The 14109-nt window shown below is 41.5% G+C and overlaps 1 protein-coding gene across 5 annotated transcripts in view; it reads right to left on the bottom strand.

Moving 5' to 3' along the window:
* The window catches only part of LOC131223879 (methylesterase 17-like), a 71303-nt gene that overhangs the window by 6861 nt on the left and 50333 nt on the right, over positions 1 to 14109 (bottom strand). Inside the window, exon 4 of one of the 5 annotated variants that reach the window (XM_058219415.1) lies at positions 13496 to 13786. The exons of the other annotated variants lie outside the window; for them this stretch is intronic. Coding sequence (XP_058075398.1) covers positions 13760 to 13786 — 27 coding nt within the window. The 3' untranslated portion in view covers positions 13496 to 13759. Of the gene's footprint in view, positions 1 to 13495; positions 13787 to 14109 lie in introns of those variants that run through there. 5 annotated transcript variants of the gene reach the window in all.

Genomic DNA, 14109 nt, shown 5'->3' with positions numbered 1-14109 from the left:
GTTAACAAGATCATTAAATGACATCTCCGAACCAAACTCGACCGAGCTAAAGGCGCATGGGTTGAAGAGCTTCCTAAAATATTGTGGGCATACCGAACCACTGCTCGAACAGCCACGGGAGAAACTTCTTTCTTCCTTGCGTATGGCTCGGAAGCCGTCACCCTGGTGGAGATCGGACTACCTTCGGCTCAGATCAGCTCATTTAACGAGCGACACAATAAAGAACTTTTGGCTCTCGGACTTGATCTCATGGAAGAACAAAGGGAAAAAGCTTGGTCGCGGATGATGGCTCGGCAACGACAAATAGCTCGGTTCTATAATGCCCGAGTCAAGGTTAGATGCTTCCGAGTGGGAGACATGGTCCTCCGGAAAATATTCTTGAACACTAAAGAAGTTGGTGTGGACACACTGGGACCCAATTAGGAAGGGCCCTATGTTATCTCAAGCACCATCCGACCTGAAACATATCGGTTGGAAGACCTAACCGGGCAATTACTACCCCATCCTTAGAATGCCGAGCATCTAAAGATCTATTATCCCTAGGTCGGCCGCTGAGTTTGTGAAAACTCAGTTAAGCAAAGAATGAAAAATATGTAAGCTGAGTCAAATGAATAAGAAAACCGAATATATTCATTTACCAGTATGTGTTTTACATCGGATTTCATTAGTTTCTACTTTGAAATTACATTGATGGAACCATAAAGACAAAGGCAAAAAGAGTCAGTCGCAATATGCTATGTCCCCTCTCGATTGCAGATGCTCTCGAGCCCGCTTAATGTGTTTGAAGTTGTAATGACCCAAAAAAATTTGTGCCAAGACCCGAGTACTACCTCTGTTTTCCTTGGAAGCTTTTTAGGGTAATTAGCGCTTAACTCGATTGCTTATGAAATTTGCATCAATCACTTTAAATTGGATCTGCATGACTCAAAATCTGTAGAATAGTTAGCGCTATGTTACGCTGAAATCTGGGATTCATCGCTAAATCCAGTTGCTCTTGGAAATTTTTGAAAGTTCTGGATCGGACCTGGACCGCGCGTCGAAAGTCCGATAGCGATGATCTTAGGCTGTTGTGGTCACCATGTTGGACTTGACCATCACCTCAAAAATCAAGTCCAGATGATGTTCTGGGTCAATTTGATTGAGTTCGGAGTGAAGAGTGTGAGAACGGTTGAAAATTAATTAAGATTTTATGAAATTTGAGTCGTGTCACTTGCGCGACAATTTTAAGCAATCTGACCGTAGAATTTTGACCCAATTTCACCCTCTGATCAGGAAAGGTGGCCCAGGCATGTCCTTGTGCTTGTGGAACTGATTGAGATTCGGTGATCGTTGATTTGTGTGTGGTCCGCCACGGCTGATCTGTAGATCCAGTCAGTACGAAAACTCAGCTTGACCTAGATCCATGGTTAGTGAGCTTAAGTCCGACCTTTCGTGGTAATCGGCCCACCGGAAGTGCTTCGTTGGATCGAGAGAGGCTTGTTTTGGTTATACCCTAAGTATACCTTGGCCCTGAGGTTATTTTCATCAATGTTAGGCCTATTTATAGACCTTAAAACCCTAGCTCTCTTTTCCATACGAATTTCCTAACCCTAGCTTTGAAATAGAAAGGAAAAGAGAGAGAAAGTGAGAGAGAAGTTGGTGAATCATCTTAGATTCTTTCCTGTTCTTCTTCATCCTTAAACCTTCACTTTTGAATCGTTATTCCGACGATTCTGAGTTCATCTTTGGGTAAGTTAACCTAACCCTAATCTATGTTAGAGGTTAGAATAGTCTTTGTGTTGTTGTAGCTCATTTCTATTCTTGCCTTAGGTTATCCTGTCGCCGTTGACGAAGACTTATCGTCTGAAATCAGTTCGGTGTTCTTTTCTGGATTAAGGTGTGAACTTTAATTGTATACGTTATGGTTTTCAAGGCTTTTAATGTCAGTGAATGGTTTATTCTTGCTATGGATGAGATTTCACATGCCAAATGTTATGTTTATTTTGCATTCCTGATATGCTTGTGTTACATTGAGATTTATGTATTCTATGTGTATGTATAAAGTATCATATGCGTATAAAATATGAACATGTGATTGCCATGATTATTTATCATGTACTTATGCTAGTTGTATGTGCGGCAACTCCTCGGTAAAAGAAATTGTCCAAATGTGTGTATTTCAACATATGTCATGTATGTTGTATTATGTATTCTAAGTGTTTGTAGAAATGTCTGAATGATCTAAAGTGTGATGTATCAACCTAGTATGGGCGTTGAGAAGCGATTCTCAACTCTCCCACTAGTGTGTGTGTGATTTCCTTCATGCGAGTTACATTCCTTGTTGTTTAATTTCAAGTCTTACTTATGTGAAAATCCATGTTAAGTTGATATTCTTCAGATGCTTACATACATATGATTTGAGTTGTTGTTCCATTACTATTCTAAATTGTTGATATCAATATCTGTTATAGTGGAATGTGTTTGGGACTATGAATTATCCAGGAAATCGGTAATCGGCTTAAGTTCATGGCTGAGGTTGCTTTCGCCACGTAGGACGTGATTAGACGAACCCGAGTCGTATTAGAGTTGTCGGCAGTGGTTTGGCCACGCGGAGTGTTTGCACACTCTATGTTGTTCAACCCAACGTGTGCTCGTGCTAGTCGAGTTCGTCAAGTAACCCGATTGTCCGATGTATGTTCACCATGTATGGACGCTACTGTTTGAATCTAGGGTACCGAACTTACCAATGAAATCTTATTAATCATGTTACCTTGATCCGCTAAGACTCATGAGCTGGACATGGTGGTATGGGACACCGTGGTCGAGCTGTCGGCCTACGCTGGGGTGACGAGCCTCCCCGTAGTGACCAGTGAGCAACTAAACTTGTGAGCCGATTATGGTAGTATGGGACACTATATTCGTGCTGTCGGCCTACATTGATTGGTGATGAGCCCTCTGTAGTGACCTCGAGCATGCCTGGATACCGCATTAAGGTGACGAGCCTTAGTGTAGTAACGATGGTATGATAGGCGTGCATTGATTGGTAATGAGCCCTTTGCAACGACCTGAAACCATATGATCGTATGAGATGTCTAGGACTGACGACCCTAGAATGGATCACTGTTTGGATGATGATATGAGGAAGGTACCTTAGCTTCCCAATCCTGCTGTATGAAAAGGACTAATAACAACTTGGTAATCATGTTTATGCACCGCATTTGCATGTGCTTTGTAGACGTGGCGCAGTTTAAGGCGATGTCATGCGTAACGTAAGATGAAGACGCCGAGGGTGTATGCGTGAGGGCACGCATCATTCTTCATACATTCTTGCATTAACAAGAGTACTTAGGACATGTTTAATTGATCTGCTTTATCATTACTGCTTGATTGAACTGATAACATGTTAACCTTTGCTTTATTGTTCCACTGAGTTGATCACTCACTCCCACGTTCTGGGGCGGTGTTAAACACCCACCAGACTCTGTCTTAGTTGCTGATGTTGCAGATGTTGAGGCGACCTCTGAGGTAGAGCGGGAGATTGATGATGATGAGGCTGCTTTCTCTTTTATGTAGTTTTCAGACGGGTTCTAGTGAGCCTCGTTCTGATGCGCGGGATGCTGGGATTTCTTTTGGGAATTAAATGATGTAACTTGATACTTGTAATTTTGATAATAACACTTGAAATACGACCTGGTATGTATATATACTTTAGGGATTTGCACTTGTACACATATTTCTATAAGTCTTCCGCTTGCTTTCTTCACTTATCCCTGAATTATATTTGCTATTTGGCTTAATCTATTCCATGTTTTATGCACTAATATAGACAACATACATCCATCATTAAATATGCTGCATAAGTGATGTTTTGGAACTCGGGAGCTGAGCTATGCTCGACCCCCGAATTTTAGGGCGTTACAGAAGTGCTTGAAGCTTGGTGTGCTTAAAGTGCTTGATAGCTCCAAATCAGCTTCAAGGTTCATCAGGAGCTAACTCGGACTCAGCTGCTACAGCCACTCGGAGCGACCTCCAGAGCCGCCTTAGACTCGACCTCGATACCATCCATAGTGTCAGCAGACTCGGTTGCCTCGGCTTTCGGACCTTCAGACCTAGAGGCACATTCGTCAAATCCCGAGAGATCACGGTCGGGGAAAGCTTGCTTCATCAGTTGGACACATTTGGTATATCCATCCTGATACAAGCGATCTCGCTCTTCTGAGAACTCTTGGGACTCAAGAAAGGCCTTTACGGCCTGGTCCCTGGCTTCTTCCTTAGCTTACTCAATGACAGCCCTGGTCTCATCCTTGAGTCAAGACAACTTGTCTTCGGAAGAGGCATGAGCCTGACGAATTCACCGACTCTCCTCTTGAGCCTCTTTCAATAGCGAAGCCACATGAGCACACTCGGCCTTGGCATCCTCAATGGCTTTTCGGGCAAGCCCTAAGTCACCGGACATTATGCCGATCCGAGCCACGACAGCTTCAAGTCGTGCTTCAACCTCCGTTGCCCGACTCTGAGCCTCGGTCAGATCCACGCTAGCCCTGAACAAACAAGGAGCGAACTGTAAAAGAAAAAGGTAAAGTCAGATTAAAATCGAAGGGATCAACAAGACAAGTGAGAAGTTCAAGTCTTACCTCGAGAAAAATCTTTACCGCATGAGATAGAGTCCGTCTCTGGGGAGTTTCGAAGAGGGCAACGAACTCTCTTTCGCTCCCATGGGAAATGGCCCAAGGGACCATGTCTGACACGGCCTGTTGGAAGGTCGATGTCTCCTGTTGAGTCATCTCTCCTCCAGAGGGCTCCCCTCTTATCTGCTCCTCCCTCTGTTCCGGGACCCGCTCTGCAACGGGTCCTGGCTCAGGGGTCACCTGAGGCTCGGGAGCCACCACATCCGCCACTTCCACCCCTTCCTCCAAGTCGGGGATTATTACGGTCTGGATCATGGTCGGGATGGCCGATGTGGCTTACCCCTTAGCCTTCGAGACCGTCTTCGGTCTCTTTAGAGGACGAGTCTCGGACCGAGTCTCTGACTGTGGATGAGCTTTCATCTTAGAAGGCGGACAAAGAATGGGCCTTGCCTCAGCCATCTCTGCATCAGGAAAAGCAAGATGAGTCAAGTAAAATTTAAAGAAAATCCAACCAGACATCCAGAAGTTACCTGTCAAGGCCGAGTTTAAACCCAAGTCAAGAAGACGCTCTGACTGGAGAAGTGCCTTCCAAGATCGCACCTCCGGATTCAGTGCTTTCAGATCATTGATCCATGCTAGGGTGCCAGCTCTAAGTTTCGGCCTGCGCTCAGGGATATCTGTGAAATACATTCATTTAGACTCAGAGACACAATAGTGTGAGGAGATAAAGGAAAAAGTGCATGCCAAGTCACCTGCTTGGGAGAGTGCCCAAGGAACGCGAGGTTCAATGAGTCCTGGCTAGGCAGTCTCCTAGCAGCTACATGCCCAGAACCATCTATCTCTATAGTGCTTGTTGGAGGTAGGAGGGTCGATTATCAAAGGCCCACCCTTGTTCCTCTAAGTAACAAAAAGTACCAGCTGGGCTGCTACGGATTTGACCGTACTTGATACAAATGGAGAAACTCATCGATAATCAGTGGGGGTTGCTCTGTCTCAGCCTATAACACCGAGCATCCGAACAAGTTCCTCCACTCATTTGGAACTATCTACCTAGGCGTAATCTGGAGTCAAGAAAGAAAATCCCGAGCAATGCCTTGGAGGGGTCGACGTAAGCCGCATTGTAAAGTGACCTGAAAGATTGCGACCATCCCAGTAGGAGGACGGTCGAGTAACTCACTCGGCAGGGGAAGGCGAAGGATGACCGAGTTCAGGACATGGTACCCGGCCCTGATCCTATCCAGATCCACCTCGGTCAAAACTAAGGGAACCGGACCCTTCTGATCATCTCTTGCCTCCCCTCCCTCGGCCGTCGACTCAGTAACCTTCGCCAAGCTTCGAGTGGAGACTGACCTACTAGCCCCTTTGACCTCCTCATCTTCTCCCTCCGTTTCCTCCCCGGGAGGATTAGGTTTGCCAGGGGCAGTCGCCAATGACGCCCCTCTACGAGAGGGACCCACAAAAGCAGGGCGCTCTGCTGAAGACCTAGCTGCCCTCTCCGAGTTTTGAAAGGCCTCATTGGCACCAATGGCCATCTCCGCCAGCAGCGATGGTGATTCCGAGACATTCCAGAAATGTCTTGTTTCGCCCTCGTCACCAGAAGCTCCCTCCCGGGGGCTCTGGGAACCTTGCATTGTTATGAGAATTAAAAGTGAAAGGGAGGGAGAGAGCTAGAACTCACCGGAGATGGCGAAAAGGACGCGAACGTGAGTGGAAATCAGGAAAGAAAGATGAAAATGGTAGAAAGCACAGAGAAAACGAAAATGAGAAGAGAAGAGGGCGCATGCAAAAATGAGAAAGGGGTCCCGCTCCTCCTTTTATAGCCTTGCCATGTGGCAAGGGCATTTAAGAAGGAGTCGAATCGACAGCCGTTTCGACTCCCCCGCCCGACATGTGGCACACGCCCACTGATGGAGATGTCGCCCTCGTCACGTGTCCAAAGCTCATTAGCCGAAGAAACGCTCTGGCGGCTTCTCGCGCTTACGGCCTCGATCAACAAATCAACTCATGTTCAGGACAATGCATGACTCCTGCGAACATTAAATGCTCCATCATAATATCGGTCTCTGGTCCAAGTCGACCCAAAACTCTTTACTACTTAGCATCAACACAGTTGACGCAAGGAGTAAGGGGGCTTACTGTTGGGGAAAAATATGACAAGTCCGGAGACCCGGCTATGGAATGGACCAACTCTACTGACACTGCTCGAGATTCCGAGGCATTAAGCCTGACCGAGGCAGAGAAGTAAAAAGCCTAAAGGAGAGACTTAACTCGGATCGTGAGGAATAAACCCCGACCGAGACTTATAAAGTCACGAGCCACAAGGCTAAGCATATAAGATGCATAAAGTTGACTCAAAAAATGAGGAAGCAACATCTAAAGAGGCTGATCAAGGCCTAGGGCATAGAAGCCACTCAAAGCCACTCGACAGACCATAAAACCGACCCAAATTATGTCAGTTACATAGTCGGCTATCGGATTAAGAAAGGATATCGATTATGGATCGGTTCCATCTTATCCGATAGATGGCAAACAACTTGATCCTTAAAGCTGGTCGAGACTAACTCTTCATTAGAGTCGGTCAGGACTGTGCCAAGCAAGGAAAAGACGGTGTAAACGCTATCCCAAGAATCTCGTAAAAGGATCCCCGATCTTGAAGATCTCGGGATCGGATGGAGTCCAAAAATGGATCAAATTAGCCCTCCAAGATATCAGGAAGAGAATCCCTGCATGACAAGACCCTCCCATTCCTATAAAAATAGGAATCTCCAAGCTCAAAGGTACGTAGAAAACTCTTCTAAAAAACCCTCCTATACGTCCCTATCACTAACTTTGACATCGGAGGGTCCCCGGCTCTAGCCAGGGTCTCCTTTGTTTCATTCTTGTGTAGGTGGTAGGACAGAGGAAGGCTCACTAGTTTTTTGCATCAACAATAATTATTAAATATTGAGTTGAACCGAGTTGAATTTTTTTAGTCCAACAAACCAGCGCTGAATGCTGAGTTGAGTTGAGTTGAGCTTTCAGGTTTTCAAACTATGTTGTAACTGAGAAATTAAGACGCATGTAGTGTGTTTAATTTCTAAAAAGTTGATCGTAGTTTAAGTTTAATTTACAAAGGAAATGGCTAAGCTTAACATACTAATCTATATGTGGGGCCGGGTGTGATGTTTTAATGATATCCCATCTGTCCATCTTATGCGCACCCTCTTATTCTTCTTGCCATCCTAAAACTCAGGTGGGCCTAAACCATTTAATCTACAACTTCCAAAATCACATCTTGTGTGGTTCATCTGAGTTTTGGAATAACCTAATATATTTTTGTGCCCCTTTATCTTAGTTGGATACAACTTTTGAATGGATTAGATGGAATATACAAAATTCGGTGGGTGGGCCCTACATGCAATCTGAAAGATTTTTTTTTTTGTTTTTTTCACGGTCGGTGTCATCATCCCAATTACTGCTCCCTGTAATGTGGCTTACCTGAATTTTAGATAGGCCAAATTTTTGGGCTCCAAGAAGGGCCCAGGCCTCGCACATGATGGATGGAATTAAATATTATTAAAATAATATAGTGGCTAGCATGTCCGCTTCTAAGTTAAGCATATCCTAAAAAAGTTTGTATTGGATATGGTCACTAAACTGTAGTCGTCGGTTTGTTTTCGGTCACATGTGGTGTGTGCCGGCATGCTAGAACTGATGGTACGATTCACTTCTAATCGAACAATTTGACCCCAATCACTAATATAGGTAGATACATCAATTGTGATTGTATATGATTGAGATCCAAGGAGATTGGCTATCTATTCAACCACTTGCAAATTGTAACTAAGTTATCGGGCAATTATTGAAAGGTAGGGTTCTTTCTTCAAAGGTGGTTTGCAATTTGCCTTCCTTACGACAAGAATTTTTATTAATAATGATCAAACAAAAAGTAAATACTTACGGTTAGTTGGTCGCAGAGAGCAACTGCAAGGCACCTTGTTGAAAGATCTAATTATATTGAGAATTGATATAGTCCTTCTCTTTAGGTGTTTCTTCTTCCTTATTTTGTCGGTTATGTCAGTTGAATTGTTGTCATATAGGCTTTCTAAGTCCTTTTGACTCTTTAGGTTCCTCTAATTGTTTCATTTCTGCTCTACTGCTTTCCACCTTTTGGACTTCTTGGCCACGCTTTGTCATCAGATGATGTGTCTATCTAGCTCAGCACTAGTTGTGGTTTCGTAAAAAGTGCTTCAAATATGTCCGAAGATTTTTAACATGATATTGCCTTCCTGTACAATGACATATGCCCTTTTCTAATTGGTTATCTTAGGGATGGTCAGAAAAAGGGTACAACGTTGCTCTCCACGTTGCTTCGCTTTTGGGCAAAAGGTAAAAGCGACAGTGGCTCGTTGTCTGATGCAATTAATGTAATCGGCCATCTTTTCGTGGTTCAAATCCTTATTACTTCTATGTGACTGAAAAGAAAACTAAATGGCAATTTTACTCCTTTTTAACGACCGTCATTGTGGCATGTTGCTTGTAATCATATTGTTCGAGAAGTCGTCATTTCCTTTTCATTAATGCACATGATCCCGACTGACACACACACACACACACACACACACACCTGTGTTTAAAATTAGTCGTAACCTTTTGTGAATCTTGCACTTTATGCTTTTTCTTCTCTCTTAACCAAAACTTCCTTCTCATTCGAAATCCTTGTAAACTTCCATGGCTGCTTCTTCATCCTTTGCTCTAGTTTTTTTTTTTGTTAGCTTGTTAGTACACCCACTGTCAGTTCACACTTCACTGTTAGCCACCCCTATTAGGGAATCGATACCAAGGCCTCAGTGTTGAAATGAGGTATCTTTCACTAAGTCTACCACTTGAGCTATGGATGAGGGTGTTCCTCTGCTCTAGTTTATTACCAAGAAGATTTCTTGAGAGATCTAGATGCTTTTCCATCATATATGGTATTTGAAGACATTATCTTTGATACCCTTATTGATGATAGATTATTTCTCACACACGGCCCAAATTTTCACCTTGGAGTTATTCCTGAACAGATTCAATCTATAAATCTATTCTTCCCTATCTATTTGGGTGAAAAATTTCTTCTTCAATTTGATTCTCTTCCTGACTCAGCTAATACTTTCAAGACATCGAGATCCTGGTCGAGACCCATCAAAGGATGGTTTGAATGGTTTGATCGAGTAGAAAAACAGTACGGTGATACCTGAAGACGAGTTGATATTTATGAGTATATCAATTTATGTTCACATGAACATACAACAAACCCTTCTCTTCTCACTACAACCTTGGCTTTTTGGAGTCGATCGACCAATACTTTCCATTTCGGATGTGGTTCGATGAGCGCAACAATCATGAATGTTTGTGCTTGCACTCATCTTCTTCCGTTTGGAAATTCAGTCCATCCCAACTTTGCCCAGGATAAAGAACATTTCTTCGACCTTCTTAACAAGAACGAGTGAGCCTACTCTACTTTCCTGTCCTCTCAATGCAAATTTCATGATGTCGTTGATGACCAGGAGCATACGACATTCTTATGATGTAGATTTGCTATTATCTTCTTTTTGTGAAAGCTGTCTAAATAACCAAAGACTGTTTATTTGGCCGAGACACTAGCTAGAGGTCAACGACTAGCTCTTGCTCCATTTGTGCTCGACCACTTGTATCGCGGTATGTTTGAAGTAACCACCAAAGGTTTCTTCCACAGCGGAGCTAGTCGTGTGCCATTTTTTGTTAATGTCGACCATCGTGGTCGTTCTTTTCACCTTCTGAGGAGACATTTTGCATGCCATTATTGGGCATTCCAATCATCATGACACATCAAATCTAGATATAATTGATGTCTCAAGTGGCTATATAAACAACACTTTAGTTATCTAGTTTTCCTCATACACCCATGTCTTCTCTGTCTTCAGATTTTTTGAATCCTTTTGTACTTTAATAGCGATGTCTTTTGATGGGATTTCTACTCTTGTTTCTTAGGCTAAGTCCTTTTTGGATGAAATCCTGGCCATGGATTTGGAGGGCTTTGCTCATTCTCGTATCTTATTTGACATCTATCCCTTTGTCCATAAATATTCAATAGTTGCTTCCACTAATGAAGCTTTGAAAGATCTAATAAATTTCTGACTCAACTTAAGAATCTCAAAACCACCTTTTTCACTACAGAATTCAAGATTCAAAAGTTTACTAATTTGGCCCAATAGAAAGCAACCATCCACAGGGAAACTTCCACCTTGTTGAGACTCAATGACACCGCTTGGGAATCGTGTCTCCATTGGAATGGACATCATCACTTTAACAAAATGGTGCTAAGAACTCTTCCAGTCTAGCAAAAAGAACTAGACTTAGAATTAAAGAGGTTGATGAAATTTATTCTTGGAGAATCTTCCCCAATTCATCTAAGATTGTGGAGTTTATTGATTCTCAAATCACATTGTATCAAGAACGGTCAAAAGAGAGCATTGCTCACAGGAAGGATGTGAAAGATAAAGCCATCTCCCTTGGTCACTGCATTAATATTGTCCTCCACTTGCTCGATCGCTCTCTGATTGAAGGAGAATCCTGGAAGAAATAGAGATAGGAGGCCAAAGTAATGGAGGAGTGTGCCCTTAAAGAATTCACAAAACTGAACGCATTATTTGTTTGAATTCTAACTTGACCGGGCCTCTCGTCTTGTTATATATATATATATATATATATATATATATATATGAGGCCTGATTTATGCTATTGATTTTGCCTATTAATGATTTTATTATTATTTTTAATTTTTTAATATCTATCTCAAACCTGACCCATTTCGATCAGCTTTACTTTTCTTTTAGTAGAAATTATGACTGTAATTACTACTCGGCCATTCTTCTCATTACCTCCCATAAACGAGGATGGTAAGATTTTAAGAATTGGCCATTGATGGGGTTTTTCACAACCTTTCCTTACATGTTGCGAAGAATATAAGATTCACCTTGAAGTACTTTCTCAACTGTAAATGGTCCATCCCAAGTAGGTGACCATTTGCGTTAAGCAGAATCCTTGGTGCCAAGAGGCAAAATTACTTTCCAGACCATATCTCCTTCCCCAAAGGCTTTCTTTTTCATCTTCTTATTGTATGCTCGAGAAACTTTAGTCTTATCGGCCATTATTGAATCCAAAAGCTTTTAATCGCATTTCATCTAACTTCTCCAATTCGACCATCATAACTTTTGCAAACTCAGCCAGAGTTAAGCCAGTTTGATCTGCGAACCTTAAGGATGGTACAATAACTTCCAAAGGTAATACCGCATCATGTCCATAAGTGAGTACAAAGGGACTCATTCTAGTGTTGGTTCGAGGCGAATTCCTATAAGCCCAAAGTGCTTCAGACAACTTTGTATGCCATTCTCCAGGATTGTCATTGATCATCTTTCTTAAAATATTCTCGATAACCTTATTATTTACCTTGGCCTGCCCATTGGCCTGTGTATAATAAGGTGTAGAATGCACCATCTTAATTTTATATTGGTTGTCCACCATAAATTTTACTTCTTTGGATGAGAAAGCTGCTCCTCGGTCTATGTTAATTGATTTAGGAATTTCAAATTCATAGATAATATGTGTTTCAATGAATTCACTAATTTTATTATGGCCGACTCCCTTCATGGGTCATGATTTCACCTACTTGGTAAAATAATCAGTGGCGACTATAATAAAACTTTTTCTTTTTGAAGAAATGTGCATAGATTTGATCAATCAAATCAATGGCCCACCCTCGAAAAGGCCAGTTTTTAATAATATAATATAATTCAGTCGCGGGCACATGTTATATTGATCCATGTTTTTGACATGGTTCACATCCTTTAGTGTATTGAACACAATCCGCTGTCATCTTCGACCAAAAATATCTATAACATTGAAGTGCTGATTTCATTTTTCTTCCAACTTAGTGCGCTTCACATATTCTCTCATATACCTTGCCTATAGCTAACATGGCATCATTTTTGGTTAAGCATCATAATAGTACATCATTGGCCCCCTCTTCTATATAATTCATTTTCGATCATAACATAATTTACAGTCAATCTTCTAATATCTTGACTGGTCTTAGTTTCTGGAGACTGAAATAATTTATAACTAGGATTCTCCAATCATCTTCACCTATCTTGGCATGACAGATTTCTAGAATGGGTTTTCTTTGAAAGACCGAAGGCAATGACTTTGTTTGAATAGCTATCCTCCTTTCATTCAATCCGTGGATGATTTGAATTTTGGTTGATAATTGTGTCATTTCATTGGCATCTATATTATTTTCTCTAGTCATATACCTTAGTTCGACCTTGTCAAAATTATCCATTAGCTGAATTATTAAGGCATAATATGACAATAATGTAACACTAGTGCATTTGAACAATTCTACTACTTGGTTTATTACCAATTGTGAGTCATCCATCACTAATATATATTTTTGCACCTAGTTCCAATGATATTTCCAAACTTATTATCAAAGCCTCATATTCGGCCTGATTATTTATGCATTCAAATTTCAATTGAAATGCATATTCCTGTCTATTCCCATATGGGGAAATTAGGATAATCTTTGCCCTTGATGATTTATTGGTCTTTGAACTATCAAATATTAATTTTCAGGGTGTATGATGTACCATGTACAAATCCAATACTTTTGGGGAAAGCTAATTTTCAACGTCAGAAGGATGATCAACCAAGAAAATTTGTTATGGCTTGCCCTTTCATATATTTTTGAGGTACATATTTAAGATCGAACTCAGATAGGGCTAAAACCCATTTTCTAAGTTGGCCATTCAAAATCAACCAATTTGATATATATGTGATTAAATCAGTAATCACAATTACATTGACTATTTTGGCCAATAAATAATGTCGTAATTTTGTAGCTATAAAGTACAATGATAAATATGATTTTTCTATAGCAGAATATCGTCTTTCGATATCTAACAACGTTCGACTGAGATAGTAGAAAACCCATCCCTTTTGATCGTCGTCGCTTATGCTAATACGACACTGATCAACTTCACAATAGCCACGACAAACAGCTTGAGCAATCAAACTTTGATTGGTGGCATTAACACTGATGGTTTCGTTAAGTACTCCTTGATCTTGTCGAAAGCCAATTGATGTTCTTCTTCTTATTTGAATTCATCCCTATGTTTCAGCTTCACCAATAGAGAAAATATGTTAGTCTTTCTTGCATAATTCGAAATGAATCTTCTACTAAAATTGATCTGGTCGAGAAAACGTTGTAATTCTGTTTTGTTTCTTAGTGGCTGAACATCCATTATCGCCCGGGCCTTGTTCTAGTATATTTCGATTCCTCATTGATGTACTAGGAATCCTAAAATATTTCTAGCCAACACACCAAAAGCACATTTGAGTGGGTTCATTTTCAACTTATGAACCTTCAATCACTCAAATGCTTTATGCAGGTCAACAAAATGTTCTACCATATCGGCCGACTTAACCACCATATCATCAATGT

The sequence above is a fragment of the Magnolia sinica genome, chromosome 13, assembly GCF_029962835.1.
Source record: "Magnolia sinica isolate HGM2019 chromosome 13, MsV1, whole genome shotgun sequence".
Lineage (NCBI taxonomy): Eukaryota > Viridiplantae > Streptophyta > Magnoliopsida > Magnoliales > Magnoliaceae > Magnolia > Magnolia sinica.
This window is presented reverse-complemented; position numbering and strand designations above follow the sequence as displayed.